Here is a 27191-nt window from a genome sequence, read left to right on the forward strand (position 1 = left end):
GCATCTTTCCTTTCCATGTTGCCTTGCTTCATGCTTCGTACTTTGCACCAAGAACAACAGGTATAGTAGGCACTATAACAGTTTACACATTAACAGCTTTTTCTTTTTCAGTGTAAGATTAGGAGAAAATGTTGCATTAGTTGTTGCACAATGGCAATGCCAACAGAGTTAGCAGAACGCAAGCGGAACAAGCACAAAAAGAACCAATAAAGGGCCAAAACGGAGTGTGTGGCCCCTATTCCCCGTTCAATGTTCCCTGCTAAATGACAATTTGCACTTCTTTTATGCAAAATAGGAACATTTTGTGCACATGCAAAAATGTGGCACTGCAGGGCAATATATCATCAGTTCCCTACTGTCCGCATGTTTTATTAGCATACAATCAGCTAAAATTGGCAGCAGCACCGTGTGTATTTTAATGCGTGCCGCTGACCGCCTATCCACACTAATGCGGCAACAATGCTGCCCCATAGATTGATGTCATGGTGAATACTGTAGGCGCAGCCTCATTAAAAAGGCAGTGACTCAAGCCCGCAAGTTGACATATCACGTGTGGCCAGTGTGCAAAGCTGAACAAAACCACTGGCTTATGTTCTTTGCCTGCATGATAAAAAACAGATGTTTCATACCCTAAGGATGTCTGAAAGGAGGGCATTAAATGTTCAACTTTCAATCACACATCAGTTCAGTTTGCTAAATCAGAAGTTTAGCTATTATATAGCACTCACAACTTTCATTCAAGGTCCCCAAGTTACGTACATCAACATCAGCACCAGTCAACAGTGATGTCGACTACCAATATGTCACAAGTTCGCAAAAAGCATAAATGACACTAGCAACACTACCTCTAAATATATGTTATGTTTACTATTCACAAGCAGTTAAGCGCAGCAGTGTATGGCAAAAGTTTAGAAGGTCCATTAAGTGCTCACCACTTCTGATGAGGCGTCTGTGTGCTCAGCTGTCACATGTTCTTGAAGGGTAAGTTCCGTAAAGCCCATCTTGCCACAAATTGGACAGGTAAATGACTGTGGCTGTTCCACAGAAACAGCCTCCCCACCATAGTATAGGTCTGCAAAAGTGTAAGAAGAATGCCTGGCTTCTTTATCAGTAAATATGGGGTCGATGCTTTGAACCTTGTTGGTGCAACAAATAAAAAGACACGAAAAATGAAGCTCAAACAACTTGCAAGACCTCAATTAGCACAGATGAGTTATCGTGCTTCTGAGTTTTTTCGAACAGCTACACAATAACAAATAAGGAGAATAACGAGTATGACACAGGCTCAGGTGAGTGCACTGATTTTTTTGTTACTGCCTCAATGCTCTTACTGGGCCTCTTCAAATTGACATAGCGGACTGTCCAGGACTGCCTAAGACATTGCATATACAACACTCACAGGCTGAAAGCACCGCCTTGGACAGTTCAGGACTGTCAAGGAAGGATAATAGAAGAGGCCCACTGATGTAACGTCAATTTACACAGGTCATTCACTATATGCAAAATAATGTATCCTCACTAGAGTACATGAGGGCTGAGTGGTTGGCGCATGACATGAGTGGTGTTATGGCATCATCATGCACGACAGCCGGTATACATGAACAGGTGTATGAATTACACCTGGTTTGATTAACTCTGCAACGAAGGCCAGCAGTTTCAGATTCTTCCCTTTTAAAGGCACAGACAAAATGTTTGCTCAATGTGATGATGGCAACATACAGGGTATTTCAGCTAACTCATGCCAAGCCTTAAAAAATACACGTGTATTACAAGAATGCAACCAGTTTTCTATTGTTCGCTGTCCTCTTGAGCAACTCAAGGTATCCTTTACTATGTGCTTTGGTAATTAATGATTAATTAGCCAACTATTAAAGCATTGCTTTAATCGTAAAATCTTCAATGAAGTACATCCCTATTGAGAATTTCCAAGTAACTTCTTTCTGTGATGATAGCTCCTGCAGGTTCAACTTAAAAAAATATTAAATTTTGGGGTTTTACATGCCAAAACTACAATATGATTATGAGGCACATTGCAGTGGAGGGTTCCAGATTAATTTAGACCACCTGGTATTTTTTAAAGAGACACTAAAGCAAAAAAAAAATCAATTTGAGCTATGTTACTAAATTACCCTTTCACAATACCAGAAATCCACTCTTACCACGAGAAAACGCTTGGCAAGCCAGAAAAGATGCAAAAACAAGACTGGTGGCGCAGCTGCCTTGAAATTGCCTCACCATCTCACCGTGATGTCATGTATTGTGACACTGTTTGCTTGGGCCTTGCACAGGGGCCTGAAAAGCAATTTCACTCCTGAGATATGGAAGGTCACTGTTTTCAACCCTCATAGGAAGTGAATCGAGCAGGGGACTTCATTAGTGGGTCAGGAGGTGCTCTTTGGTCACAGAGAACCCACGCTGACACCTTGGTGCATCATGAAATGCCCTACAGGCCGCCCGAGATGTGCGGGAGGGGGTGGCATTCAGAGCAGTTTAGCCCAGAAGCACGAATGGCTACCTTTTTGTGCCCTGCCAAAGATGAACTACATGCAAGACGTGATTAGGGTGTCGATGGGCAGGCCTCGGTGGCAGAGAAGCCATTTCCGGGTAACCCGACCCATGGACTCTCACACGATGGGTTGGCACCGGAGATGCAGTCAGTCTTTGGACTGACAGTTTCATGGGACCGCCGGAGACAGATCACATGGAGGACATCACTGTGTACCGAGGGGTGGGCTGTGGTGGTGATGCCTTTTACTGCAGTACGTGACATTTTAACAAAGGCACGAAAACAGGGCAACTCAGGTGCTTATTGTTTGCTTTTTACTGCAGTGCACGAAATTTATTAAAGGCATGAAAACAGGACAACTCAGGCATTTCTTTTTTCTATCAGTGTTCTGGGAAACGCTGGGAGAGTTTAATGGGTTGCGGAAAGAAACGGTTTGGGCATTACTTGTTTACTTGTTGTTTTCTTTCTTTCTCTCTCTCTCCCTCACTCAGTGTTCCGAGAAATTCAGAGAGAAACAGTCATCAGTAAGCGACAGCCCAGTTGACCCGACCAGATCACTGGGGTCCCATGATTTGCCATGAGGGGATTTCAGAGGAGCAACACAGGGTTAAAACCAGGCTCCCAATCCCTAATAATAATAATAATAATATATGGGGTTTTACGTGCCAAAACCACTTTCTGATTATGAGGCACGCCGTAGTGGGGGACTCCGGAAATTTTGACCACCTGGGGTTCTTTAACGTGCACCTAAATCTAAGTACACGGGTGTTTTCGCATTTCGCCCCCATCGAAATGCGGCCGCCGTGGCTGGGATTCGATCCCGCGACCTCGTGCTCAGCAGCCCAACACCATAGCCACTGAGAAACCACGGCGGGTGCTCCCAATCCCTCACAAGGGTTCTGGAAGCGGGAAAGGTGCTCTCCACTTTCGGTTCTGCCAAGCTGAGTGTGCTGGTTCCAGTGTTAACAAAGACTCTGGACGTACAAGCAATGTTATGCATTATCAGCTAGGCCAAATTATTACGCCAGACTTGCTGTAAATAGCTGCCTATGCATATATTGTGTACACAAAGTCTAATCTCCAAGTATAAGCATCTGACATTCCATCTCTGATGGAGAAATGACGACAACGGCAGCTGAAGAAGACAAGCTTCAGTACCAAATAAGCAGGTCATGCCAGCTGAAGCCTTCGGTGCTACAACAGAGAAGGAAACTTTAGTGGCGCAGTCTAGCAGCATCGAAACGGCGACGGCAAGGAACACTCTGCCGTCCAAGCAAGACGTTGCGCTGCGGGTGACATCAGCGAAGGGCAACGACATCGAACTTCGGCGTGGGCAAAGGAATCAGCAGCTGAGGCGAAGCAAGCTATCTGTCCAAGGACACCGACAGAGGCTAGCCATGTAGCAAGAGCGAAACGGCAACAACGAGGGAAGATCTACACTTCGAGTGAAGAACCGCGACGACATTGTAACTTTGGTTCGACCAACGGTGGCGATTCTGCAACTGGCAAGGTGTGGCAGCGGCAAACAGCAGCATCTCGGCAAGTGGCGAGTCCTCTTGTTCTTGCACCTCAGGGGTACTGCTGTCTAGTCGTACAATAATGTAGGATATGAGGTTCACTCACTTGATCCCCAACAGGAGAAATCAACCTTTTATGAATGAGTCGGGAGACGAGAATGTCTAGGACAACTCAGCCTGGGCTGTCACATGGGAGAGTTGAAGAGAAAAGGACCTCAGAACCTTCGCAAAACAGCGTAAAATGCTAGAATTGGAGGTAGAGGTTGCGAGACTTTTGCAAAGCAGAAGCGGGAGCTCACAGGAAGGTGGGCACATGTTCAGACTGCAGGATCATTGCAGCAAGCTGAGGTGCTATTCTAAATGTTTCGCTGGAATGCTTCCCAAATTTCTAACAGTGGCCGAGGCTCCAATGTGGTTCAAGTTGGTTGAGAGGCCTTAAAAGCGTATGAAGAGACAGGGGGGTTTTGGGTGCACATTGTTTCCCCGTTGGTGGCAGAGAAGGTCCTGTTTCTGTCCGCATAACTTAGCCAGGCACAACACAAGGATCACAACACACAAGGCACAACACAAGGCACAGCACAAGGCACAACACAAGGCACAACACAAGGCACAACACAAGGCACAACACAAGGCACAACACAAGGCACAACACAAGGCACAACACAAGTCAGTGGATGTGCACAGTGACCTCATTCCTGTGTTTCTTGACTGTAAGGATAGGCACATTGACGCAATTCTGAAAATGGGAGCACAGATTACAGTGTTGCGTGAGAGCATTGTTCCACCAGGTCGTGCAGTCACAAAGAATGATCAGCCTAACTTCTGCCTTTGGAGAAAAGGCGAGTCCTCGTGGTGGTTCCACTGAAAATGGCCTGCGAATGTAGTGTTTTCACAGACGTTTATCTGCACACGTTTCGATAAGAGAGTCAGTGGCTGAGTGGCTGTGCACAGTGACCTCATTCCCGTGTTTCTTGACTGTAAGGATAGGCATATTGATGCAATTCTGAACATGGGAGCAGAGATTACAGTGTTGCGTGAGAGCATTGTTCCACCAGGTCGTCCAGTCACAAAGAATGATCAGCCTAACTTCTGCCTTTGGAGAAAAGGCGAGTCCTCGCGGTGGTTCCACTGATAATGGCCTGCGAATGTAGTGTTTTCACAGACGTATAAGAGGCGGTGCGCTGTTGCTGTGTGCATTAACGGACAAGCTGACAAAATGGACCAATTGCCTGCTGTCAGAAGAAGCATGGGAGTTACTAAGAAATGAGCGCGTTTTCGAAGGGGTAGTGAAAAGCAGAGAGCAAGAGGCAGATGGCACACAGCCAGAGATCGGACAACGAAGCTGCGCAGCGTACAGAACTCGAAAGCAGTCCACCAGACACTAAAAGGGTAAGTGTGGCAGAGTGGCAATGGTCACCCAGGTTATATTGAAAAGCAGGAACGATGAGGACCATCAAAGTAGCAGTGCATTCCCTGATGAACCATGAGCTTCAAGGCTGAATGAGAAGTGCGCATTGGACATATTTCGAGACAAACAGCAGCCAGACCCAACTCTGCGGGAAGCCTGGGGAAGAGCCGAGTAGGGAAAAGGTGGTATCACAGTGATCGATGGGATGGGTTACTTTACCACAGAGACAAGGTACTTGGGCTGGCAGTGACAGTGCTACAGGAGTGTCACCTGGGGCAAGTTTTGCAGCTGGCCCACGAATCGAGCTGGGCGGGACATTCGGGTTGCTGGAAGACTAGTTACAGGATCAAATATAGTTTTTACTGGCCAGGCATAGAGAACGACGACACTGTAACAGTTGTCACCGCCGCCAGACAAGAGCCGACATGCGCCACGTTGACGGCGTCCCTATAGAAACCCGACAAAGCCACAATATCCATTTCAACAGGTTAATGTAGTTGTCATCGGGCCATTAGAACCAACATCGGGCCGGGGTGAAAAGTACTGTTTATGAATCATCGACTTGTGCACATGCTGGCCAGAAGTTGAGTCTCTGCGATCTCAAAGTGCGAGAGCCACCTGTGAAGCCCTACTATCGGTGTTTAGTAGGACCGGTATACCAAAAGTAATAGCGTCAAATAGCAGCAATAATTTCATAGCGGCACTCGCGAAAGAGTTCCTATCAAAACTGGGCTGCTCTCCCAGATTTTCAATTCCAGGATGCACAGAAAGTAATGGGGCGGTCAAACGTTGGAACACAACCTTCAAGAATATGCTGTACCACATAGCTGAGAAGGAAGGCAGAGATAGGGATCAGCTGCTGAAGACGATAAGTTTCTATACCAAGTAAGCAGGCCACACCAGCTGGAACATTCGGTGCTACAAGAGGGACGGAAACTTTTGTAGCATAATTAAATTTTTATTGCTAAAAATGGACTACATTGTATTTCAAAGGAACCAAAGACTGAAGTTAGAAACTTTCAACACTTTTACTGAACCATAATGGCCAAAATCCAAAAAAATACTTTGTAATCCATGAAGTCACAATGGCGTACCGGCACTGGAGCTTCAGCGCGAACCCCAAAACAGTCATTTTCTACTCTAATAACAAAGCTATTACTTCGATATCAACAGAAGCAAAGCTCTTCAAGGATACTTTATCAATCTAAACTGATTCAGCATTTCTCTTTAGTGTCCCTTTAACGTGCTCATAATGCACGGTGCACAGGCGTTTTTCAGCATGTCACTCCCATCGAATGCAGCCACTGCAACCAGGGCTGATTCTGCGCCCTCAGGCTTAGCAGTGCAATGCCAAAGCCACTACAACACTATGGTGGGTGGTTTTGATTTTTCCAGGCTGCAAAGAAAGCATGCAAGATTTAAAAAGTACCGCATGATTAGGCGCTAGCGCACAGCAACATTAGTGCCCTCACACATGCTATCAACAAATGATGGATGCTGCACGCAGATCGAAGACATGAACAGGCCTTAAGCAACGGGGATGGATTGCATACAATATTATTAGCTTTCACATCTGGCGAGGTGTCAGATCCATTAAATCGCCCTGCACTGCGTGAACTAGTTTCCACCAGATCAGTGCCAGTTATTACTTGTGCGAAACCAGCACAACATCCTGCATGAACGCTGCACTCCCGCCATGACGAGTGCAGGGAATGCTGCCAACTCATGCTGCACAACACCTGCACCAACTGGAACAAATGGCGACATGCAGACAGATGCCACCACTGGTGAAATGAATAGCAAAGTGCAGCGCCTCAGGAACTAGTTCAGAAAAGGCAGGCGAAATTGAATGGGCCTATCTTGTCTGCTGAGGCAATGAAGCAAATGGAGTCGTGGACTATGTGATAAATAATGCATGGAAATTCTCGAAGCTCCGTCAGCAGGTTTGCTGTTGACAGACAATGTAAAGAGTGAGGGGGTTTTGGCGGCAGATGGCAATGTATCGGCTATGATGGGTGTGGCCATGGCCAATCATCTCTGCTTGCACCCATTAAGTCTATCAGTCGATTCAGTCTGCAGGTAGCATTATCATTCGTACTAGCATGTTTGAGAGCACTGTCACTGCGGAATTGCACCTAGTTGCCTGGTACTTTTTCAAATCTCTGGCACTTTCTTTACCACATGGAAAAAGCTCGGCAGCATGTTACACTCCTGAAACATGTGAAGGCGAAAGCCTGCTGCACACTTGGTAATGCAATAAGTTATATAATCGAAGGGGTCAGACTTCTTGCAAGACGTAACGAGCCACAGTGTGAAGTACACATGTGCCGCTTTAAGTCAACATCCTCAATGACACATGCGAGCACTTAATGCACTACCTAAAAGTGCAGCATACTTGTCGCCAGTAAGTGTTACAAATGTGTAACGCAAGCCAAACACAATTACGTTGCATCCTCTCAGCAGAGGAAAGCAGCACTCACAGCCGAACACCTTGCTCCCGCCGCCTCACATGTAACACCATGTTTCTCGCTTGGCGAGCATCCGCGGACGTAGTGTACTTCCGAGGCCTACCACACAATCTGCTGCCACCACCACCACGAGACGTCAGCGACATAACACCCGTTTTTCTGTCTGCGTGCGCAGCTCATTCCCCTCCCACCCGCCACTCGAAGAAGGTCACATGTTTTTTTGTTTTTTTTCTACCACTCGACTAACACCGTGTCTTCTTCAAGGCCATCACGCAGCAAGCCACTTAAGGCTTTTGCCCTAAAAATTAAAGCCACAGCAGTTACCATCATTTGAATATTTATCACTGGGCTCTAAAACTTAATTGAAGTCTTTGCATTTAAAGCAATACTTTAAAGGTTGTATTAATCACTCTTAATTACCTAAACTCATACTAAATATGCTTTCAGTTGCTCAAGAGAACAGTGCACACTACTAAGCTGGTTGCATTCTCATAATGCCAACATGGATTTTTTAAGGCTTCACACTAGTAAGCTGAAACACCAGCAGCCACAGTGAATCAGCTGCACTCACAACCAAAATCTAGTATGTCGCCTGGAAGCCCAAATATGCACAAGTAATAGCATGTGATTTGATGTAAATTTGTGTGCAGATGTTGTAATATCATGTGAACTGGATCTTCCGTACAAAACATTACAGATCGAACTGCCCTGCAGAAGGCCCGGAGTGAGACCTCTGTGACAGTACTACTTGCATAGCATCCGCTGCATAGTCTGTTATGTATGAAACGGGTGCCCACCGCCAAGATGATACTTGTGGCGACAAGGTGCACCAGCTCAAAATGTCACTAAACTTGCCCTTCTGGCTGAGGTACAAGTTACTGTACAAGTGTTATACCCCTGTCACACGGGCACCCATAAACTCCTTTTAACTCCGTCTTTATCTCAAGGGACATGCACTTGGTGTCACACAATTGCCCTTCCGTTAAGGGAGTTTAATGGCACTTTTGGTTGAGGGAGATCGGCGATATTCCTCGGTGGCTGAAGGGAGTACTCTCACGCCCATACTTGCCACAGAACTTGTAATTTAATTATTGTTTGCATTAAAATTATAGCTGCGTATGTTTAGAATGTTTCTATTGAAGTAAATAATATTTCAAGCACAATTCAGCAACAGTTATGTTTGCTGCTGTACAATACTCTCAACCTAGGCCGCTTGACATTTTGCTTTTCTCGTCTTTCAGGGCATTTACACAAACCTGACAGAATGGGGTCGAGTCGGCTTGTCGGGCTGGAACATGCCTGTCATGTTCATGTAAACGTTAGCCAGTCGGACTGAACAAGCGTCAAGCTGGGCTTAGTCAGCCCGGCTGCACACGATAGGTTGACCCAGCCCGACCCGTTTGCAGTATGCATGTAAATGCGGACAGGTCCGGCTCACCAGTGCCAAGACTTGCGCAGGAACACTGGGACATTGCGATTTATGCGCCAGCAGCGGGAATAGTATCAAGACAAGGCCAAGACAAGGTACTGTGCAGTGCAACCTCATCGTAGCAATAAGACCCAAAATATAGAGCTGTTGCAGATGGCAGTAGGAACAAGAAGCCCAGTTTGAATGTGTTGATGTCTTGGCTTGGCGCTTTGTGCCGTCGTTGTCCAAACTTGCCAGATGCGAGTTCATTTAAACATGGTCCCGTCGCTCGGTGCGCCCGATTTCTGACTCGACCTGCTCACATCGGGTTCGTGTAAACGTGGCCTTTGTCGTGCTAGATGTGCAGTGGTCACTCATGACTGACTCCGGCACAGTAGACAAAATGAAAGGAAAGCTCAGGAGGTCACCATGCACAAAATGTTGCGTTTTAGCATAGTTTGCAGCACTTCAGGTAACAGAATGCAGAGCCAACTCACCAGGCCGCAAAGGAAAACCAGCACTGCTATGTTTAGCCAGAGCACTGTGATTTTTAACAAGGTGTATGCTTTTCACACCAATACATTGGATGATATTTTTATGGATGGAGTGTTAATCATAATAGCTAAGAGCGTAATTACAGGTTACATTCTTGTACTTGTACAAAAACCAAACACCACTGAATGCACCTCTGGCAGCAACTTTTAAGAACTCCTTATGAGCTGTGTGACACGAACACAATTTCCTTTAGGTGGAATTCCCTCAGGAAGTCTCGTGCTCCCTTATTCTAAAGTAGTTTGTGGGTGCCTATGTGACACGTGTATTAACCCCCCAACTGCCGATGACAAGATAACTCGCTATCACAAGCATCCTCTAGTGCCAATGAAAAGTTAACTCATGAATTTTTGGCAATTTTTGAACATGTGTATGTGTTCAATTTCTTGTAAACTTGACAAGAAAATAATACACCGACTTTCGCCAATTTCTTTTTGCACTTGGAAAAAAAATTTCTCAATTTGCCGCAGCAGCTAAAGGGTTAATGGAGGAGAAACAGGTTTAGTTTGATTTACACTGCAACTGAAATGTTTATTTCTCAAATCTACCCAGTGCAGCTTTTGAAATTGTATTTTACACATTCTTTATTAAGTCAGTAAAAAGACATTCTGTTAAAAGAAAAAAAGTCTGTTCAATGCTAAGACGAAGTGCAAGAAGAAAATGGCTTCACAAAAAATTCCTTTAGGCATAGCTAGAATGATCACCTCTACTGAAGAAACAGACTCGTTACTCTTACATAGCAGAAGTTTTTAAGATTGCCTTTTTGCAAGAAAAAGAAAGCACTGGTCAGAATAAAATAATAGTCATGGAAGGTAAAAATAATGGTCAGTGCTGGTTATGAGCAGATGCAAGCCACCCACATGCTTACTTGAAGTTCACAAGCTTTGGGCTGAACTCTATGCAAGCACTGCCCGCACATGGCACAGGTTGCCGCTGGGCTTGAAACACCTATTCACCGAGAGTGAACAGTCGCATAGGTAACACTGCATTGGTTTTTACGTCCAGCCATGTCATCATGGCAGTTCAGTTCGTATTCACTACGATTGCTTGGACACTACAAAGGTAGTGCAGTTTTTCATGCACACTTATAAACAAATTTCAAAACCGAACTGCTCACAACCTATGTTGATTATTATGTAAAATGACAACTTTTATAGCTTAGTTCTTTTTAACTCTTCGCGGTCAAGTGTTGGGCCCCTCCCGACCTGTGAAAGTATCTATTCAGGTAATATGTCTCATAGCGCTAACATGTATGCGTGCTCGCCAGTTATTTGGGTTGGCAATGCCAGCGCTCACAAATTTTTTCAGCTAGTAAGTGCACTCCGCAATGTCCCTAGATGAGGGCAGCAATTTTTTTCCCTCCCTGCTAGCCTGAAAGGATTTTTGTGCAATTTGTGCTGTGAAGCACCGACAGGATAACGACTGTTTTTTGCGTGTGTGTTTCATGGATGAAATTCACTCGAGTTCAGTAAATCAGAAGATTTCAGAGCCGTGACTGAATATATTTTGTCTTCAGATGGTCAGCAAAAACCCTCGTATGAGGATGTTTCCTGTTTGCTTAAAGAAAGCGACAACGAGGATCCTACAAACTTGCAGTGCAAGGACTGGCCTCCACCCATAAATGTGTTGTGAGTACTACCAAACAGTGCTCAAGTACTGATGAGAGCCTTAGGAATAAGTACATTTTCTGAAAAAAATTTCTTAACATGCATTTGTTTACCTGAGCGCTTTTCCTGCGTGGCATCTAAATGCGCGTAGTGATTCCTGAATGAAACCATAAATTGGTTAAATGCACATGATTGCAAAGTGTTAAACTTGTTTTACATATTTGAATTGTGTGGTATTGTAGTTAAGCTGAAATGATCCCACAGTACAATTTCTTTTTCTTTCAACCATATCTATTTGCAAAGGCTTTCCGTAATGTCAAATGCAGCATGCCTCAATATGTATCATTCACTCAGACAGCCCACACAGACACCAGCAACAGTCCCCACGTTGCAATCAGTAGCCACAGCCAGGAAGACTGGCGTAAAATTTTAACATTTCCCTAGATTTAGACCAGCTTTTTTTTCCCTGAAAGAATTCCCAAAATTCATAGATAAAAAAAAAATTTCTAATGTTCGCAGCACTGGATCTGGCCCACACAGGATGCACAGTCAAGTAGTTGTGTGGAACAGCCAAGCGGGTCTTTTAAAGCAAAACTAATCCAACAAGGTGTTATGTGCTTTCTTCCATGTTGTTCCAGCACAAATTAGCAGCTATCTGACAAGTAACCATGTAAGACTTTGCCCAAAGACTGCTAGTAGAGCATTAATTATACAGCTCCTGTTGTGCAACCACTTCTAGTAAATTCTGTAATTCAGATGCTAAAATGTTCACTTCTGGCTTAATACAAGATATATTCATTTTCAACATGAGATTAACGTGCATTACTGCAACAGGACAACTGTATTCTATGAAACGTCAGGACCGGGCTCAATTCACTATGCTGTAGTAGTAGTGTCAGTAGCTGAATAGGATTCTGGGGCTTTGTGTGGCAAAACCATGATTTGATTATGAGGCACGCAGTAGTGGGGGCTCTGTGACTACCAGGGGATCTAACATGCTCGCAATGCACGGGACACTGGCGTTTTTATATTTCGCACCCATCGAAATGCAGCCACCGCGGCCGGAATTTGATTTCGCAACCTCGTGCTTAGCAGCGCCACACCATAGCCATTAAGCCACCGCGGTGGGTAATGCATTCTTATGAACACATAGCAAAAAGGAAGGAGAGTAGGTCTGCAATGTGCGAACTATTTGACTAGAATGGATAAGTAAGTGATGCGAGAGGTTTCGAGTAGTCAAGGCAAGCACACCCACCAAAGTCTGAGCGTGTCAAAATGCACTGCATGGCGTGGTCTGGAGTATGCCTTGTGTTGGTTGCTCCTGCCTCGTAACACGTGCCACACAGGTCGTAGTCGTAGCAGATTAGACACTTGTAACGTTTGCCCCGAAAGTTCGCTTTCATACAGGAATCACAGCTCACTCCTGGAATAGAACATTCAAATGCAGTTTTCATTAAGACCATAGCTTGGATCAAGAAACGTTCACGAAGATAGATATACTGCATAAAATACTGTATACTACACTGAGTCTACTTCATGTGTGTCCATTTTACACTTTTTCTTTTTGAAATACCCACTCCAGTGTATACCTTAGCAAGTCACTAAATTTAGCAAGTATTTCGTCACCTTTGCCTTTTTGAAACCTTAGCAACTCCTTAGAGACAAATTACCAGTAAATTGCTCTTGTAAAATTCCTCAGGGTACTTTGGCCAAGTTCAATGCATTGCATCATTTTATCCCGAGGGGGACATATATGCATTCATTTGTCACGACTTCTAGACATCCCGAAGAGCTCATTATGCCTCATTTCATACATAGCAGGCTATGCAAGTAGTGCGGCCACAGAAGTCTCCCTATGCCTTTCGCAGTGCACATTTGCTTGATCTGAAATGTCTTTTTATGAAACAACTTTAGATTATAACTATAACTCGAGGATGCAAGTTTACATTAAACACATATCACACACAATTGCAATCACCCCAGGCCAAATGCGCAAATTTAGTGACATTTTGAGCTGGTGCACTTTATCACCACAAGTGTCATTTTGACAGTGGGCTGCTATACCCCATTTCATACATAGCAGGCTACACGGTGGATGCTATGCAAGTAGTGCAGTCACAGAGGTATCATTCTAAGCCTTCTGCAAGGCAGTTTTTGATCTGCAACGCCTTGTACAGAAGATCATATATTACAACACCTGCACGCAAGTTTACATCAAATCATATATTACTTGTGCTTCTAGTAAGCGTCATGCCATGTTTTGGTCGCGAGCACAGTCGATGCACGGTGGCTGCTGGTTGCATCTCACTCTGCTCATTTGGTAGCAGGTAGTTTCAGATCTCGGATACCTTTCCCGTAATAAATACATTATAGTTTGCAGCATAAAAGTACACTTAATTTCATATAGAATTACATTGTTTGTACTTGATGTACTTTTTCATATGCATCACACAACTGATGCAAATTGTATGAGGAGTCTTTCTAGCCTTCGTAGCATTGCCTGCTATGCATGAAACTGAGTATAGTGCATCAAAGCTACTCTTCTAAGCAAAGCACAATCTTTAGATTTTATACCATTTCGAAAATTCGAGGGTGGTTTCCCTTTTAAGATTATGACCACAGACTAGCCACAACAGGAGATAACTTAAAAATATAGGTTATAGAATCACAGGAAAAATGTCTAGGAATAATTTTTTTAAATCCAAGTCGTCACTATGCTAAAAAAGGGGTGCCTTGGGCCACGACCTGGCAACTACTGTTGCCAGGTTTTACTGTTGCTGTCACTGTTAATGTTACGTAAACACTGACCAGTTATTTACTGGTGTATATGTGCCTAGATACAGCTGCAATCGATGAATCAACTACAATTTGATGCAAATTTCGATGAAAATAACAGATTAATCATTTTCACTATTATTCAAGGTTGACTACAATTAACGTTTATGCAAGTGTACTGAAACTTAGCCATTTTGACACGTTTCACCAAATTATGAAACTTCAAATCAAGTGATTATTTTCACATCCAATATTTCTCTTCTCCACACGGGCTTCACAAAATTAGCTGATGTCAGTGGCATTCACATCTGTGCCACACCAACAACTTAAATAAAGTTGCGCGTTTTGACATCCCAAAACTGCATGGAAAGTTCTGAATTAATTTTGCACACCTGAGGTTTCTTAATGTACACAAGCATTCTTGCATTTCGCTCCCAACAAAATGTGGCTGTCAAAGGTGGGAATTGAACTTGCATCATTGTGCACAGCAGCAGAACACCATGCCACAGAGCCACCGCAGTGGGTCACAACAATCGCCACACATCTGTGGCTGTATGCATGTCCGAAGACACTGTTTTAAGGGATGCCATATCTACCGATTATATATGGCACACATTGAAGTTGCAAAGCAGCTAGGCTGTATGCATTGTTTTCATGGCCAGACTTCTTTGTACTCTGCCAGGGAACAAACACAGTGAGCAATAACCAGTAAGCATAGTGGGGCAGTAAAATTACACCAATTACATTTTAAGCTTGAGCCCAAATCTATCGTGGGCTGAGCTTGACATCACCCCCATCAGCATACTTTAAGTGCAATGCAGAAAGGCCTCTACCAGTGACCCTCACCTGTCTCCTTAGTTTGGCCTTGTACCTGACCATCCAATGCCTACAAATGTTTAAATCTGTCTCATCTAAATTTCCCTTCCCTTGGCATCCATTCTATTAGCACAAGCAGGGGTGGGGGGTTACCCACCCTCAACATTACACTATTCCCTTTTTCTTTTTATACCAAACCCACACCTTACCTCTAATCAATACTGCGGTCTAATTAAACATTATACCTTTCATTTTGCATTCCACTACTTATTGCACAATCTTTAGTCACTCAGGTTTCTTTTTATCCTCCAAATTTCAGCTCCAAGATAATTCACGACTCATTCTAAACTAACAAAAGAGCATTACAAATAGAACACAGGCAAAGAAACAAGTACAACGAGCACGGCACTACCTGTTTCTTGCCTATGTCCCATGCTTAACGCACTTTTGCAAGTTTAATATGAATTCCGAACTGACCCAAGTTCGCACCCGGTATTCTATTTCATTTCTTGTTTCCCCGTTTAGACTTTTCCATCCACTTCTAGAGCACTAAAGCACTTTTCAAACAAGGTTCTAAAATTATATTCAGAGGTTTTACTCCAGGTTAATTTTGACCACCTGGGGATCTTTAATGCGCACCCAATGCACAGCATGCAGGAGTTTATGCAATTCACCCATGTAGAAATATAGCTGTTGCAGCTGGGATTTGATCCTGCAACCTCGTGCCAAGCAGCGCAATTTAAACAAGGTGAGAAAGTGTTCCCGATATGTAGAAAATGCTGCCTTGAGAATGCAAGGCAAATATTGTTCCACTGCTTGCAGCAAGGAGCCCACAATTTCACATAATAGACTGGCTTGCTCACACTTGCAGCTTTATAGACCCCCCTTCCCCCCCCCCTCCCCGTTTTCCTGCCCTCTGGGGTGTCAGTAATGACATTAAAGTAGGCACGATTGTATACCACTATGAATAATGGAAAACAAAAGCTTACACACACAGCAACTCTTCCGGGTCTAGGACAAAGGAAAGTAGCGGTTGATAATAATAATAATATATGGGGTTTTACGTGCCAAAACCACTTTCTGATTATGAGGCACGCCGTAGTGGGGGACTCCGGAAATTTTGACCACCTGGGGTTCTTTTAACGTGCACCTAATTCTAAGTACACGGGTGTTTTCGCATTTCGCCCCCATCGAAATGCGGCCGCCGTGGCCGGGATTCGATCCCGCGACCTCGTGCTCAGCAGTCTAACACCATAGCCACTGAGCAACCACGGCGGGTAAGTAGCGGTTGGTAATGCTTCGCACGTGTCCCATCACCACTCCTGTTACACTCGAGCACCTTGGCCAAACGGCAATGCCGCAAGGTTACCATAAGTGTACCGCAGAAAAAAAAAAAGGAAAAAGAAAGGGCTGATAGCTAGGTCATTGGTATCAACACTGGCCCAGCTGAGGGGAGTCAAGTTAAGGGGGAATGGAAAAAGTACACATTGCATTACATTTTTGTTCATGTCAGGTCCTTTTCACAAGTTTATTTAGGGATATATTGAAAGACATCGGACTTGCTTCAGCATGTTGCTCAGGTTTCAAGAAGGCATTTCAGAGCCCTTCTATGATGGAAGGTATTCATCCTTCACAGGCTATTTTTTATCTCCGAACTAGCACAGTTCCTCAAGTTGCTAGGCCTGGGGTGGCACAGTCACTGCCAGCAGTATAGCTCGCAATGGCTATGACCAATGTCTAAGGCTAGTACACTTACAAATACTACTAGCACATCTGGCATGTGTGGCCCCATGATCCTCTCGATCTTAGCATTACTGTCGACACCGTGGCTAGTAGATCTAAACAAACTTTGGCCATGGCAACTACACTACTCTCAAAGGCCACCACCACAAGCTTCAAAATGCAAAATTATCTGCAGTTCACATGACTGGCTTTCACCACCCAATTAATTTTCCCTTTTTGGCACTTAGTTTACTTCTAAACACCAGTATAACAAACAAAACAGCAAGGTAAGCCTCCAAGTACAACCATGGAAATAAAATAGTTCCCCTTTCCCTTTCTGGTTCTCTGCACCAAACAGAAGGAAAAACTAAATGAAACACCGCCAAAAGGAGCAATTTTACAAATGCAGCCAGATACATAAAGCATGTCAGGTAGGCTGAGAAATGCAGAAGCTTTATTCAAACATTCAGGCTATGGGAAATGTATGTCAGCCACCAAGCAGTTATCAGGAAGCACAAAGTTCTGCGTGGTGCCTTGGTATGAAGCTTAGGGGACTGTCATCATACCTCATCCCAAAAAAGTGCGCAGTTCCACTTGACACCATGTAGAAACTTTACAAAAGTGAGAGGAGCTGCTAGCATACTGTCTCTCATAATCAGTCGTCCAGAGGTGCTGCTTCTGACTACAGCCTGTTGGCAGCGCATCACCACTGGTCATATCATGGGTCCATTAGCATATGTTGTTACAGACACAAGGCGATCATAAATCTAAATCTCCGTGGTTCACTTGCCACACTGCCTTTTTAGGCACTTCACCCAAACCCAGTTTGCTGTGTGAATGCGGGCATGTGTCCGTCTGCCAAACCTCTTTCTCGCCAACTAGGGTCACTGAGTACATGGTCAAATGGGTAGAGCATAAGGATGCTGTGCTGGGCAAGCCGTGCTAAAAACCAACCGCCTAACCAACTCGAGTCACTGCGTATGCAAGACTGGGTATGTGTTGCTCTTCAATGAACCTCTGACACAAACTAGAGTCACTGGGTATGTGCCACTCACTTGAAGACCCTCTTGCACACCAACCACTGGTTATGTGCCTCTCTTCACCTCCCTTGAACCTTGAACCTTCACCTTGAACCTCTATGACACCAACTTGGGTCACTGGGTGTGTGCCACTGGGTACCCTTCAATGAATCTGATGCGAACTTGGGTCACAGGGTACATGCTACTCTTCAATAAACCTTTGATGTCAACTTAAGTCATCAAGTATGTGTCGCTTTTTATAATCATATCAATTACGCACCAATCATAAGACAGATTACTAATAGCACTAAATGGACACTAAAGTGAAACACTGAATCAGTTTAGAACGTTAAAGCATTCTTGAAAAGATCTACTTTCGTTCATTTCCCAACAATTTGATTAGGCGAGAAAATGATGGCCAAAGCTTCATTTCTTCACTTTGCACCAAAATCCCAAGGCTGGTATGTCAGCCTGACATTACAAATTGCAAAGGATTTTTTTCACATTTATGCTGTTTTGGTACACCAAAAACTCGTACTTTCCACATTCGGTCTTTGGCTCGTTTAGCACACCACCCTGCATTTCTGCAAATTTCAATGCAAACAATGCAGCTAATTCAAAGGATGGACTTTACAAGTATGCTCTGCAGAAGAAAAATGTCACTATCACAAATATAAAGAAGACCATTTGAAAATTATTTGTGAAAGAAATAGTCTTGGACACTTCATTATTTGATTTGCCTTCAAAAATCAGCATTCGCAGACTTCAATATCACTTCAGTTCAGCTAGTAATGTTTCGTGGTCATCTGCACTAGCAATCAGGAAGAGGTGCGCTTTACGAGTGACATATCAAGTATAGCACCTATGCATCCAAAGGCAGAAACTGACCCCAATGTCACCTCAGTTTAGCCAGTAACGCTTCATGGTCATCTGCCTTTACAAACAGCAAGAGGTGCTTTACTATCGACATGGAAAGTACCACCTATGCATCAAATGGCAGAAACTGACCTCAATGTCACTTCAGTTTAGCTAGTAACATTTCATGTTCATCTGCATTTGCAATCAGCAAGAAGTGCTTTACGATTGGCACGGCAAGTGTAGCACCTATGCATCAAATGGCAGAAACTGAAGCAAAACGTTCATCCACCACGACTATGCATTTTTTGCTGTCAACTTGATCAAATCTGTCCCACCTGTGCTTTATTACATGTGCCTGTGCATTACTAGCCTGTTTTGTCCAGCATAAATCTGAGGAAAAAATCTATGGTGATGCCATACAAAAATATATGTTGATTTTTTTTAAACAAAATGGAGATGCCATCCTTCACTAAACAAAACATTGTACAGGTTTTATTTTGTCCTACAAACAGCACCACCGTTCCTGCAAATTCTTAATTTTCTTGTCTTGCATCACCATGTACAACATATGTTTCCGGTTTAATCTGGTTGCAACAGGCAAGTACTGCACTTAAAAGTGATGGTAAACTGCATCACTACAAAAATCCAACTTGGAGTGTGTTCAGGGCTGTGATTTTGTAGCGATGCCTTTTCCCAATGCTAAACCTTTCGGCACTTTTCGCGTTCGTGGGTGATCAAAAGACACTGCGCCCCAGGCTGAGCACCGGGGAAGAGCATTGAATACAGCCACTCACGAATGCAAAAAGCACCAAAAGGCATTAGCACCGGGGAAATGCATCGCTACAAAATTGTGGCCCAAATAAGGACGATCAAAGGGTGGTTCCAACCATTTTCTTTACTTGAACTAAGTTTTTATATGGCATAGCAAAATACCTCTACAGATCGGAACAAAGCTTACTCAGCAAACGTCATTGTTCCAGCATAAAAAAAATTTAACCAAGACAGTGGAAAATGGGGCTTATGCAACTGCATGATGTTCAGATTTTTAGAGTTAAATAAATACTGCGTGAGCATATAAATGCCTGAGCAAGTCGAGAACCCATAGAAAGAATGGTTACATGCAAGAACATGTTGCATCATTTTGTTCAGAGTGCAAAAGGCTAGTCAATATTAAATATACAGGTTGATCAATTTCAAGCTTTAGGGAATCTTTAAAAATAGCCTTTTGCGGATAGCACAATTCTAGTTATTGAGCTGGATTATTCAGAGAGGCAGGCATTGCATGCACAAGGATTCAGAACACCTATTCATCTAATTAATGAATATTAACTAATTAACTTCTGAATTTATTACTTCATTGCACATATTGCAATTTGTAAATTGTAGCCGATGAGCTTGCAAGGCGTATCCACTTGGAATGAATTTCTAGAATGATGCCAGTTTGGAGATACGTGCCATCATACTCACAGTGAAAATGCACTGTTGTTCCCCTTACTTTTTTAAAATGCTCTTTTATACATTGAAGCACAAAAGTAACTCGAACACCCATGTATTTCATACCACGCTCTGGGAAATACCACGATACTGGTGTCATCCTGAAAATTTCTAGTGGAAACATCCTGCAAGCCCAACAGCTACGATTCACAAACTACAATACGAGTCGTGAAGTAATTAAGAAGTTATTTAGTGAATTCTCATTAATTAGTTGAATATGCCTTTCGATTTTGTGTGTTAGCAATGTCCGCCTCTTCGAATATTCCAGCTCAACGACAAGAATTATGCTATCTGCCACAGGCGACTCGTACAAATTTAAACCATAGATTATCACCCTATATTTCCTCCTTTTTCTGCACCGCAGCAAGCTGCTTCTTAGCGAATGCATCAACCAGTAGCCACCTCAAAACATGCTGCTGCCATGCTAGCTTTTATGCGCATGCAAGCGAGCAGACAATTGAGTATATTATTTCCATTAACAAAATTGCATGAAGTAGGTATGAAAAGTATGAAAGCATAGAAAATATGGTTAATTTTTTAACTCTCCCAAAGTCTGAAAGCAATATTGCAAGCCCCATTTTCCACCTCGTCTCAGTTAAAAAAATTTGCTGGAAAAAGCCTCAGACACCTGTGTGTAGAGGAATTTTGCTATGCCATATAAACATTTTGTTAAAATGAAAAAATAGTCTAGACCTGTCCTTATCTGAACACATCCCCATGTGAAATTTTGAGTGTGAATGAACCAGCAATATACTTTATGCTTCTATTTATGCTGCATTTACTACTTTTCCAAAGAAAGGGGTGCCTTTAAAAACCAAGCACTGCACATGCCAACTCCCGAAGTCAAGATGTACAATTGACACTGAAATTTGCGCCTGCATCGCCTACAAGTGTATAGGCCACGGCTGCTCCAGTTCACATTGCATAAAAAGCGTAACTGCTGAATCAAATTACACACGTGTTTCACATATTGAGGATGTTTAAAAAAGATTGGTATTAACTTGCAGCAATATAAGCAACTCTGTGCTCCAGACCATGATCACATTACCTTGCGAAGTGAAATGCTTTTCATTGTTGTGTCGATTTGTATAACATTCACATGCGACACAAATCTCCAGCCAATGGCTCAATATTAAAAATTAAACAGACAAAAATTGAAATTCTTAATACTTAAGTGTGGCTATCGAGGGCAATGAACGTCCGTAATTTGAACGTCTTCTATAAATGACCACATGACCAACTGACCAACTGCAGCTCATCTGTTTTAGGAGTGCCAGTGCTAAGCTCAGTGCCAGGACCACCACATGAGGACAGTGCAAGTGTCATCCTTTGAGTAATGTATTAGATCAGCAACCTGATCAGTGGATTCCAACTAATTCATTCTGGACTCACTCTTGCGTCTTGCCAAGGGCGTGCCGCTCCTAGGACAGCTCTGAATAGGCCTCCTCCCTCCCCTTCTTATTCCACATAATAGACCTTCGAGCCATCCCTAAATAATAACATTTTTATCATTTTTCCCTGGTCGATCCGAATTGGGTCATCCTGTGCAAAGTTTTGTTTCTTTCTCATGGATATGGCATTCAGCACACTGCTCTAGATCGACCAGTGGACTTCACTAAGATTCGACACAAGCGCCAGATGCAAAATACAAGCTTCATTTCGTGAAACTCAAGGCTACAATCGATCAAAAGAAGTAATGTTCAATCTAACTGCCAGGCAGGGATAACGACCTCTTTTGATCAGGTTTTCAACATTTTTTGATGTCCTACTCGACTTCAAATACGGTTTTGTGCAAGAGTAACTTTTTGTTCCATCAGCAGTACAGCCACAAGCGCTACTGGATGTCACGTTTCCCAGGATCAAATGTTCTCTTCCCGTAGTTCCCATAAAAATGTACCAATGGGTGTCTACTGTAATTAACAACTACGTTTTGGTACTGCGAAAAACTTTCTTAAACTTCCAACAAGTTTCTTTTCTTGCGGCCACTCATGCCACTACCTCATTTTGAAGAATATGGTAATTGTGCTTTGCATGAAATGCCATTCCCCCCTTTTTTTTCAGGATGTTTTCATCAATACAGCTTACACAAAAGAGTGAGCTGTAAGCAGTGAAGTTGCAGGATTCAAGAAAACCAACTTGTAATAAAATATGTTTCTGGCCAACAGGCAAGTGTTTAGGACTATGCATGGTGCCTTGATCGGCTGATGAACATGCCAAGTTAACACTGGGGCTATGAGAGATGCCATAGTTTCAGACCATGTGAATTTGCACTCAATACATGAGCATTCTGTCATTTTCACAACACAGCCAAACCTACCACCTAGTCGTTAGAATGAGCAGAATCAACAGACACTGAGCCACCATGGTCCAGAACAGCCTTTGCTTATGGCAAGAGGCATAATAGGTATTTCTCATTGATTACTAAAATTTAAGCATACTAGAAAAAGGTGGCACATCATGGCTTTTCTTACTGAGCCCAATGCATCTGATCTGCAGAACTGATTAAACCCAACATGTTGCAATATGAATGTACATGCACAAATGCTACATTTTATCACCTTACTACAAAACCAGGAACATTTTAAACAAAGGTCAGACTTACGTGCAAAATTCCTTGAAGAAATAGCTGTCATCACAAAAATATGAAGCAACTTATACAAGGGTGCAAGTTGTAAACCAGAAACTATGACACAAATTAGGGTGTATACATTTTCATAGCCATCAAAATGCCTAAGATGAATAGAACAAAAGGGCGAAATTGGTCATCTTAACGAATAAGTGTGCTAAAAAGACAAACGAGAAAGAGAGAAACAACAAGCACGGGTGCTACTCGCAACAAACAGTTTATTTCCTAAGAAACAGAATAGGTAGAAAACTATGCTCAAGGGGAACAACCACCCTCTCAGGTGTGCACGAGAAAACGAAAGTAACATACATGTGGCAACAGCAAAGCTGGCTAATCAAGAACTGATTCGCACACACTCCCGAAGGTATGACACTTCTGCCTGTGACAAAGCTATCGTCAAAGCTATTGTCACAGGCAGAAGTGTCATACCTTTGGGAGTGTGGGCAAATCAGTTCTTGATTAGCCAGCTTTGCTGTTGCCACACGTATGTTACTTTCGTTTTCTCGTGCACACCTGAGAGGGTGGTTGTTCCCCTTCAGCATAGTTTTCTACTTATTCTAGGAAATAAACTGTTTGTTGCGAGTAGCGCCCGTGCTTGTCATTTCTCTCTCTCTCGTCTGCTCAGGGGTGGAACATCATGAAAATACAGTGCAACAATGTAAAAAATAAAAAAGAACAAACTGTATGCGGCAAGCAATCATGTATACAAAGAAGTCAGATTGTTACTACTAAGTCTTTTTCACGCACTTTCTCGTTAAGATGGAACCACACCAACTCATCCAGCTCTGTTTTGACAAAACAGGGCAGTTGCTGCAGCCATGACTGCAATAACTGCTCATGCCATGCAGAGCAGTCTAGTGAAATTTAACCACAGTCCACAACATTCGATGGACTTAAGTCACAAGGAGTCTTCCTCAACATATGCATTTTTTAATAGGCCAAGCACTGACACAAAGATTTCAGTGAAAACAAATTAACTTGCCATATTTCAAACAGATCCATTAAATATTTTTCTTCCTCATTTATTACTGTGAAAGTCTAGCCCCACAAAAGCCATACACAAAGACACAAAGTTTATGCAACAAGGAAAGATGCAATGCTTCACTAGTTTGAGATCAAGACCATTAGTTTCCTATATCTTTCAACTTGCGACAGCAGTGGCACAACAATTCACACAGTAGGTAGATGTGCTGGAGACAGAAAACTGCTCTACACATACACCTATGAATGTTTTGTAACTACATTTAGGCTATGAGAAATACCACAGTGATTGACTTTGACAACCTAGTTTTTTACTGTACACCAGGCCTTTTTGCATTCTATCACGGCAAAAATCAGCCGGCTATCCCCAGTCACTTATGACCATACCTGAAGAGACTTTTACAAGTTGCACAAGCCAAACCTATACAGAGCTTATTACTTTTCTCCAGCTGGGAAACAATGTATTTTGCTTAAGTTTTCACCAATTCCTATTCACTTAACACATGGCATTGAAAACAGACCAAGAATTAAGATCTCGTCGCCAACAGCAATATATTTAAACCTCTCTTGCTTATCTCACATTTCTTTAAAGTCGTATCATAAAAAGCCAACAAACATTGACACCAAGGACAACATAGGCGAAATTACTTGTGCTTAATAAATTAAATAAACAATAAATTAATGGAAATGAAAGTGAATGAAAAAACAACTTGCCGCAGGGGAGTAACGATCCCACAAACGGCGCCACGGTAGCTCAATTGGTAGAACATCGCACACATAATGTAAAGGTTGTGGGATCGTTCCCCACTTGCGGCAAGTTGTTTTTTCATCCACTTTCATTTCCATTAACTTATCATTTCTTTATTTCATTTACTAAGCACAAGTAAATTTCCCCTATGTTGTTCCTGGTGTCAGTGTTTGTTGGCTTCTTATGGTATGACTAATAAAAATCGAGCCCCTCGGTTAACCCTCTTTCTTCTCGTTTAGTATTTTAAGGCAGTGACACATGTGCAGCCTCAACAATAGCTTAATGCTGTCCCCTTTGAATGTTTTGCCCAATCTTGCCAATGAAAACTTGCTACTTTAGAATTGCACAATTTCTCCCGAGCGTAACTAAATCACGTCCCTTGCAATGCTCAAAACTGCTGCAATCACAAACTTGAGAAAGGTTTCAAAACACTCAGCGACATAGAGCAGCCGAACTGAGACTATATACATGCATAAAAATGGTATTACTTCCATCTTGCAAACTGGTCTGCGTCTGCTAGTCTCTCCATGAGCTTGCCACTACGGACTCTACAAAGGCCACATTAATCTGTCGCAAGCACCTTGTTGTCTGCAATGCGCTGAAGAGGTTGAGCAGTTGCTCTAACCAAAAGACTGGTGCAAATTATACATTACTCAAGATGGCAAACACACCAGTTAGCTATAAGACTATTAAAGTATGGTTTCATTGAGGTAATTTCACTATTTGAATATTGTTATTGTACACCAAACAGTAAAAAAAGAACTTTAGTATACTCAGATGCAAATGCTTCAAAGAAACAAAAATATTGTAAATTCAAAGTTGCATCATTTTAAATTTGCAATCCAAGAGACAGCAACTGCTCTGCCATTCTTGGTGTAGTAATTATGTGCCACCCATTCAACCATACTGCAGACATTAGCAGTAGCAACAGAAAACAAAATGAATGTGCCAGGCCATGCTGGGCCCATGCCATCCTTAAGCAAATGCAAAGCTCATGGGGGAAAACATTTTTTGCACAGAAACTTCCAGCACAAACTTGCTTTCATCCTCAGTGTTCCACACTTCCAGATTCGATGTTGTTATGCCAGTCTCCACCAATTACTGAATGTCGGCTAAGTGCAGCCCTTACACGAATCAGGCCGATGACGGCCCGCTAAAGGTTCGCACTGTTTCCACAATTGTAGCAGAGGGTAAGAGAGGTGCAAATGACATAACGCTGCAGTAAACGACCTCGGATGCCGGCCCATCGTCCCTGACCAGCGCCGACCCAAACAGGGCTCCCTTGTCTAGAGGCGAAATGCCACCGATCTGACTGGAAACACTGGCAGCACAGCCAAGACAATGCGCCACATGAAGAAATAATGGCACAGCAGTGCCAGCCCGAGAGGCATCAACGTAAAAGCAGCTAGCATCATCTAGTGACAACTAAGTTCTCTTTCCACCGGAACGTATTGAATTTTTTTTCCCCAACATTTTGCCCTCCAAAGTGGGGGTGTGGCCCTTACATAAGCATATTCGGAGGGAAATCATTTCCCAAAAGACAAAATACATCAAAACCTTAATACCTACCCACTTAATCACTAATTCTGGTTTAAATATAGTCGCGATGAATCCCCTACCCTGTCGCCATCGAAGCTAATGTATTGGATGACCACTTAAGCCGTAGTCACTTAATGCATGCCAAATGGTTAGTGCGTAGTATTTACTTCATTTGTCGGCACGTTCAAGTGCGGAATCGGCGAAATGTGTGCACAGACCATAGATAGTGAAATTGTGCCACATGGGCCTATCCCAGACTGTGGTCGCCACTGCTAGTGACGTCAAAACATCATAGCCATAACACGTTTCCTGCTCCATAGCTTCTAGCGCTTCCACGTCATCGTCATGGACGATGACGTGGATGATGGCCCTTCTGTATCCAACGTGGCTGATAAGTTGACCTTCATGAGGGCATTTGCAAAGAACAGGGGCCTGACGGAGAAACTGGCTCGCAGCCTTGCCGAGTTTGAGGATGCCGTCGTCACTGCAAGCCACTACAGTGGCAAGTGAAAGTCAGTCTTTTTTCCTGCCTCATTACAAATAAAACATATCTACGTGTGTGTGTTTGAGTGAGAATTACCATGTTATTTGGGCCGGTAAGTCTATAGCTGCTCATCTGCTATAATTGATTAATTAGTACACCACTTAGTGCGTACCTGGATCCACGTCCCCCACCAACTACGTATTAACAAGGTTTTACTGCACAACCATTATTTACAACAGTTAATTTCTGCCACAATGTTGAAAGCACTTGATAAAACATTTATTAATTTTATTGTTTCTCTTTTGCTAATGAAGGAGCATGTCTGTCCGATATTGTGCCTTTTGCGGACATTGCGTTTGCTTCTGGTGTCTGGCCTCTAGCAGTGATGTGGCCATTGACATAATAGATGTAAAATCCCTATAACTATGTCTTCAGGCACTGTAGGTATGGAATAATAGAGCTTGTGAATACACGTGTGCATGCTCCAAACTGCAGTGGCAATATGTGACTGGTGGGGTTCAAGCACAAGGGGCTATAAGCTGTGCCATAGCAGGGGAGCTCAGGATTAGTTTGACCACCTGGGGTTCTTTTAACATCTACCCAAAGCTCAGCTCAGTAGACACTCTTTTGCAATCCCCCTAATCAAAATTGTGCCACTATGAA

The 27191-nt window shown here is 43.1% G+C and overlaps 1 protein-coding gene across 2 annotated transcripts in view; it reads right to left on the reverse strand.

Moving 5' to 3' along the window:
* LOC135908769 (E3 ubiquitin-protein ligase KCMF1-like) overlaps positions 1-27191 on the reverse strand; it is an 81298-nt gene that overhangs the window by 39770 nt on the left and 14337 nt on the right. The window contains exons 2-4 of one of the 2 annotated variants that reach the window (XM_065440605.1): positions 22753-22776; positions 12722-12889; positions 933-1072 (exon numbers count right to left, since the gene is read on the reverse strand). In XM_065440605.1, coding sequence (XP_065296677.1) covers positions 933-1072; positions 12722-12889; positions 22753-22776 — 332 coding nt within the window. The remainder of the gene's footprint in view (positions 1-932; positions 1073-12721; positions 12890-22752; positions 22777-27191) is intronic. The other variant, XM_065440607.1, reaches the window with a different exon arrangement.

Source organism: Dermacentor albipictus, chromosome 1, assembly GCF_038994185.2.
Source record: "Dermacentor albipictus isolate Rhodes 1998 colony chromosome 1, USDA_Dalb.pri_finalv2, whole genome shotgun sequence".
NCBI lineage: Eukaryota > Metazoa > Arthropoda > Arachnida > Ixodida > Ixodidae > Dermacentor > Dermacentor albipictus.